Source organism: Leopardus geoffroyi, chromosome B3 (genome assembly GCF_018350155.1).
Source record: "Leopardus geoffroyi isolate Oge1 chromosome B3, O.geoffroyi_Oge1_pat1.0, whole genome shotgun sequence".
NCBI lineage: Eukaryota > Metazoa > Chordata > Mammalia > Carnivora > Felidae > Leopardus > Leopardus geoffroyi.
In genome coordinates this window covers 103,692,983-103,700,208 of record NC_059337.1, presented here as the reverse complement: position 1 = coordinate 103,700,208, position 7,226 = coordinate 103,692,983, and the positions used below count along the sequence as shown (strand labels likewise).

At 43.7% G+C, this 7,226-nt stretch overlaps 1 protein-coding gene across 1 annotated transcript in view; it reads right to left on the bottom strand.

Moving 5' to 3' along the window:
• Positions 1-473: 473 nt before the first annotated feature.
• The window catches only part of PELI2 (pellino E3 ubiquitin protein ligase family member 2), a 203,253-nt gene continuing 196,500 nt past the window's right edge, over positions 474-7,226 (bottom strand). The window contains exon 6 of the mRNA XM_045451060.1: positions 474-5,176. Coding sequence (XP_045307016.1) covers positions 4,610-5,176 — 567 coding nt within the window. The 3' untranslated portion in view covers positions 474-4,609. The remainder of the gene's footprint in view (positions 5,177-7,226) is intronic.

The window sequence follows — 7,226 nt, the reverse complement described above, 5'->3', positions numbered from 1 at the left end:
ATTTTAACTCCTGAAATAAAAGCCCATGTAAATGTGCATTTACTTTTGGGAAATGAAAAATCCATTTCCCTCAAAAATACTAAGACTCCTTAAATATCAGTGTGATGAGAAACTATCAAATACTATATCTTCTAATGAAAGACCTATTACTTTAAGGCTTGAAGGTTTACCCATAATCGTTATATTATTAAAAGTAAATGAAGACGGTCACAAAAGTAGCAATATGACAATGAACATGAAGGAAATTAAATTCTCCTGGAAGTTAGATTTAAGTACTGATAGAATTTTTAAAGAAAAAGCATGGATTTTCAAAATCCAACTTAAATAATCTGTGGAATATAATACAATAAGCTCAACTATATGGGATCAACTTGGAAGTTTGAGAAATGCAAAAATCAAGTCTACTTTTGTATCATCTTTGTAGCTGTCTGGGGTTCATCAGGACATTTGATACAGAGTCTGAAGACAACAACTCACAAACATAATGAGATCCGTTTAATAATTTTTGAAGATTTTTCCTGTAAAATGGCTTGTATTTCCACAGGTTACAATAGTGAAGAAATAAACTTTTCAATTTGACATGAAATATAAAAGAACAGTTTTACAAATATATCCATAAAATTTAACTGCTTGTAACACTATACATGGTAAACAGGACCACCCCTTAACTTCTAGACTATTTAATACAGAGAAATGATCTGTCATCTCACCTAAAAAGAAATAATTTCCCTTTCATCAAGTTTACTTTTGTTTAGAAACGGTTAAGTAGGACTGGAAAAATATTTGCTTTTTCCTATCTTCCTCTAGGGCTTTTTCATGAAGGTGAAAACTTGAGAGGATATAAGTTTTACTTAAAAAGAAATACTGAACCTTCTTTGTTTTACTAGTTTTGTAATGTTTACATTGTTAAAAAAAAAAAAAAAAATCCTGGAGTTGTCTCCTTGGCCTTGGGGTCCTAAAGAAATGATAACAGAGCTGTGTTCTATTTTCAGCCCTGGAAGAGGAACGTCATCCCCTCAGCCCATGAAGGCTAAACTAGGGGGCTATAAGATCACCTGCCAAGGGAATGGAGCTGGATCTGGCTTAGAATCAAGGTTGTGTGGTTTGCCTATCAGGAATTCCACTGTTGCAAGGCAAAACTGCCTGAAGCTCACTAGATCGTAGTCAGCATGAACAATGCTGAAATCGCACCTCCTTTCACACAAATCCAAAGCACAGAATAGCTTTTAAAAAGTTGATCAAAATCATAGAACTGGAGCTAACAATTCTTCAACCTAGGAGGAAATTCAGGAGAGAAAACACTCCCTTTAAACTTTCAAAAGTGCCCAAATAACAATACTGAGCTCTCCCAAAAGGGGTTTGAAGTTTCACGTCAGCAAAAATGAAATAAAGCATGGAAGCTTGATGAAGAAGAGTTCTCGACTTTCCTAATACAGTATATGTAATAACTTAAGGTTTCCCTATTGACACTGGAAATAAATTCTAATACAATCATGCATATGCCAGGTCCTGGCATACTTCTGCATCCAGATTCATTAGTCTCCTTAATGGAGCCCATCATTTTTCCAATGGCTTTCTCCTTTCTTTAAACCCTAACCCTGAAATTCTATAACCAGTTACGTCACGTGGCTTCCCTGAGGCACAAAGGTACCAAACTCTATAATTAACTATTGAGGAATGATAAATATGCTCTCTATATAAAAAGATTTTAATTCTTTTGGGCCACAGTGGGGGGAAAAGAAAAACCCAGAAACTTTAATACTTACTCTGCAGTGTGAACTGTAGCCCTTTTCGCAAAAAAAAAAAAAAAAAAAAAAAAAAAAAAAAAAAAAAAAAAAACCAAATAAGGGAAATGTTGAGTTGCAGCATGCATGACCTGACAGCACCAATTATTAATAAAAAAAATTCGACTAGAAAAATATTCAGGGCTGTATCCCATCCATTTTTTTTTTTTTTTTTAAATAGTAAACTGACAACTGAAGAAATTTACTATGGGGAATACATCACCGGGGCTTCACTTCTAGTGACCTATTCACAAAAACCATTTTGATCAGGTCAAGATCAGGATAATTCCTAGGTGTACAGCTGGGGGAGCAGGGCTCGCTCCTCAAGCGGGCAAGCAAAACAAAAACAGAAGTCATCTCTGCGAAGTTACTTTTTCTGAACTATATTACTCTACTTTGGCGAGCTAGACTTGTATATTCTCACAAACTAAATTGCTCTCATGTCTGGAACAAACTCCTTAGTCCAAGTTATAAGCGAATCTTGCTGGAAGTGGCCAAGCTGAACCTGGCTTCTTTTCCCAGACTTGCCACCTCTCTGCGGTTCCTTAGGCAGAATGGGAGGGGATCTCACTGGGAAGTCAAAGGAGAAGGTGTGAAGAGAGAGTACGTTTCCTGTTAGCCCTTCCAAGAGCTTGGGATTTATTGGCCAAAATTTGACTTCTACTTAGGTATCTCCATTTACTAAAAGTCAAAAGGAACTTTCCACGTTGGAAGATTATCTGGGGGCATGTGTTACACGTAAAACTGCTAGACCCTGAACTGTTGTAGTCCTCGAAACGGAAGATTACAGCAGATCGTAACTTTCCGGAAATGTTTTTGATAGGAAAAATCCAGCCCTTCTAGATGCAAGGCCATTTACTTTACAAGATGCTTTTAGGGTATCCAGGCTCCTCAAACCACTTTCTAGCCAGAGAGCAAGAAAAGGGACTGTTGCCTCCTTTATCATTTTGTGGAGCCCAAAGAAGCACAAACTAAGGAGACTCTAAGAGAAAGTTAGTCATTGGAGTCTGAGGCTAAAGAAAAAGGCATGTGACACATGAATCTAGGCAATTCCAGCTGTCTGGAGATAGTTTATGACTTACCCTATCAGTAAGAGGACTGTTGTTGGATTTTTGCATCACTTAAAAATTACCAAAAATGTCTCCTCCCACACAATCACCTCCATTGAAAAGTAAAGCTTTTTTAAAACTTAGCAGCTGAACTTTTTAGATACTAGGTCAAATTAAGCGGTAGCAATCAAGAGTAATCCCTTTAAGGAAAAAGACATTCAAGATGTGTTAGAACAATTGAAAACAGGGCAACATATTTACCAGGAGGCAAAACATGGAAAGACAGTCAAGTGTAAATGCAGTCTATTAGAAGCCTATAAATTCTATACCTTCAGAAAGGTTAAAATGTAGCATGAATCTGCAATGGTCAATTTTAGAGGATGTTAGTATAAATAAATACTTGCTCTGTGCGGCAGGAATCTACTTCACGTCAGCCAGCTGTGGCAATCCATCGCCTGTCCTCAAGAACCTTTACGTTCTGGTAGCAGGGATACCGTAGGTACTGAGGACAGAGAATGAGTATCTGAGAATTATTCAAAATGAAATGGAGCTAACAGAAGGGTTGGTGGTGCTCATGTGAAATTCTGATTTAATTATTCCTCAGTAAACACTCATTTGCTCTCTTGAAATCTGGAATTCCAAATTATCCCTGCAGATGTACTGCTTGGTGTTGTATATATCTAATGATCACATTTAAATTTGGTTTGATTTGCAAACATTTTCAAAACTTACAGGGCTCCATAAGCTGCAAGAGAAGGTGACAGATGGCAGTGAGGGAGTGAACAAAAGCCACTGACTCGTGGTGATACGTTGCTTTTAGCCTCTCAGAAGTTTGGCCTTTTTAAGGAGGGAAAAAAAAGAAACACCTTAGGAAACCCCAACAAGTGGTTTTAAAAAGTAAAATCTTATTTTTAATCACTCATAAATCTTGAGCAATTCAGTAAGCAAAGGAACTTGATGGTATAGTACCCAGGCCATGCTGACTGCTGCAATTAATAATCACCCTTAGTTAATGAATTTTTAAGAGTTGCTGCATTTTAATCAACCCAACGGTTGTGGCCATACAATCAGGGACAGACCATCTTAAACAGAAGCAACAAAAGGCAGACTAAAAAGTTACAGAAATGTCTTTGAAATGCCAAGGTATTTGATGACTGAGTAGATAAAGTCATCGAATTCCACCCAACTAAAAACAAAAACACACGACAGTATATGAATATTCTTTTCCCAAAAAAAGAAAAATCTGAAAACCCCGGATTTCAAAACCGCCACCTGTGCCTAACATCTCCCCACCGCCACCGCTGTGGGAGCTGGTCAGATTCTAGCCTGTATCAAGTACTCCCAGGCCCTGCCTGTCTTTCCGTTCACACCTACACCACGCAGCATGGAAGGTCGCCCATTTAGAGCCAACTTCTGAATAAATTTCTTCTACATTTGTAAAATAGGATTTTAAAGTCTCATCCAAGTTTACAAAGGAAAACATTGTTTGAAAACCCAAGGTTCAAATAAAAGCATGGCATTTTAAATCCAATTATGACAAAGATTATGGTTTCATCAAGCAGGCTTCAATGACGATGCCGCTTTTTCGAGCATGCAACACACCCGATGCCTTAAATTCCTGGCATGTCTCGTTGCCATGTCCCCCCTCTTCCCCCCCCACCAGCCTCAGCCCCCCCTCCCCTTAATAAACAGCATTATAAAAAGGTAAAATCTAGAGTTAGTGGCAAAATCTTCACAGTAACTTGTTAATAAAGTCGTAGATGGCTGTCAAGGGCATCAGTCAACTGGACCTTGGAAAATTAATTTGATGCAGTTCTGTTCCCCAACCAGCTGGGTAGCACAGAAAGGGCAGGCAGCGTGAAATGCGTGAGTTCCATGAGGCAACGGAATCTGAGACCAGTATTTCGCAGACTTTTCTGAGCACACGTGTCCACAAGGGGTGAAAGCATGAGTTGGTGGTCCTGCGTCTACATAAAACCCTGCCTCGCAGCCGAGCCAGAGAGGCACGTAGGGGCCCACAGTCCTGCACATAGGACACTCTCTCTCATTGGCCTCCGTGTCGCTCCGGTGGCCCCAGTTGTGGTACCCGTGCACGTGGCCGCAGCTGAGGTATGCCCAGGGCTGCTTCTCCTCCACCACCTCCTTCCTGTTGATGCTGGGGAAGGCCAAGGTGTTGAGCCCCACGGGACACTGCGGCCGGGCGGCATTGATCTCCTGCCGGAGCGCCTCGATGTGTTTCTGCGTTGGAGTATGGAAAAGGCCGTCTGCTGTTCTCCAGAGAAGGGTGGCCCCACACAGGTCAATGAGGGAGCCGTCCTGCAGGACGTTGGTCTCACTCTCCACCTAGAACGAATTTGACATACGTGCCTTGTAAAAGCAAAATTCAGCAAATCACGCTAACGTTCTTTTGCTCTCAAGACAGAAATCATCTTTCAAGGAAACACAGGCAGGCAGCTTACCCCCTGCCTCCCTGAAGAACAAGACTGGGGGGTGGGGGGAGTGGGTAACCCCTTCCTGGAGCTGGTTTCCTCACTGGAACACTGGATGGAACACGGGTCTGCCATATACTCACAAAGCCCTAAAGAGCACACATACACCAGCTTTACGTGTTCAATTACTGTACTGTGGTTATTTAATGATCATCACAAATCTTATAGAGGAAAAGTGAAACTCTAAGTAACACTGTCCTTCCTTGATCTCACACAGGACAGGAGATGTCCCACCAGTCCATGCAGTATTGACTGTGAAGATTCGCTGTGACCAGAAGTGATCCAGACGATGCTTGTGGGCCCTGCGATAATGACTGCAGTGGTCCGGACACTGCCTGGTCACCCTCAGCTTCATACAACCTACTGCCTGTCCTGCGTTGCTATGGTTTGGAGAAGTGTTCGCCGTTAGCCTTCATTAAAACAACAAAAAAAAGTTTTAAATGTTTATTTTTGCGAGAGAGAATACAAGTGGGGAACGGGCAGAGAGGGAGGGGGCTCTGCACTGACAGCAGCGAACCCCATGCGGGGCTTGAACTCATGAACTGTGAGATCATGACCTGAGCTGCTCAACTGACTGAGCCACCCAGGCACCCCTAGGTTTCGATTTTAAAATGGAATGCTAGGCACCTGACGAGAAGCAGCAGACACAGCGGGCGGGAGCCCAACCAGTGCCCTCCACGTGCCTGCTGTGCTCTGAGCCCCGTGGGTAATAAAGCTTCTCTCCCGTCCTGAAGACATCTTTAGTGGTGGGAGGCAGACACGCTAGAGCCAGGAGCCAGCGAAGGTCAGTACAGTGCTGAAATCGTCGTGCGAGGCCACCTCAGCACACAGGCTAAGAGTGTGGCCTTCGTAGCGCACAGCCTTGGGCTGCACCTTGGCTCGGTCACGCACTAGCTCCAACCTGGGGCGGTGACTTCAGCAGCCTGTGCCTAGGTTGCCCCTTCCGTAGAACTGGACAAGGGGATCTTGAGGGTTGAAACAGACCAAGTTCTGAGAACTGGCATGCAGGAAGCACTGTGTACACGTTTGCTACTTTTGCTTTGATGACAGAAGGTCAGAAAGGCTTTTTGAAAAGGGTTTGCCTGGCGCGGAGATTTGAAAAAGTTGTCAGGACCCAGTGGGTGGGCTAGAAGACTCTCCAGAAAGAGGCATGCAAAGGCTCAGCAGCACGGGGCACGAGGGAGCAGCAGTTATTCCACAGGTGACCGAGCCCGGCTGGATGAGAGCCTCAGGCTGGCCTCCCGTGCCTGGAGGGCGTCAACACAGAGTTTTAAGCGCCTATAAAAGAACAGATCTGCCTTTCCCAAAGGTCACTTCCAGAAGTGTGGAGGATGGGTTGGATGGGTTAAGAACACCATGGGAGTTCTCTCTCCAGGCCGAGAGGATGGGTGCACCTCAACAAAGACAATCCGTGGCAACAGCCCAGGCAGAGATACTGAACACTGAGGACTTAGCTCCTGGATTAAGAAAGACACGCTTCTGGATCTGGCTTTATTGTCTGCATGGGAGGAGGCTTTCCGGGCACAGGGAATCTAGGAGAAATGGCAGATTTGGGGGAAGGGACAGAAATTCAGTTTTGGGTGTGCAGAAGCAGAGTGTCGTGTGGGGGTCTGCGCGGCGATACACAGGAGGCTTGCGTGACTGAAGAGCTGGCTTAGAGAAGCCGGTCCAGGACTTACCAGCATTGGGGTGAAGCCCCGGGAAGTGGACAAGACTGTCCAGGCAGGGTCTCAGGGAGGGCAGAGAGGCCCAGGGACGGAACCAGGGCCACCCCCAAGCAAGGCAGGGGCAAAGAACCGTGAGAAGGGCAGGCAGAGAAATTGTTTGTCATTCTCTGGCTCAAAAGCCTTTGCTGGCTCTCCTCTGCCCTCAGGATCAAGCCCAAACTGAACACATATATTTAT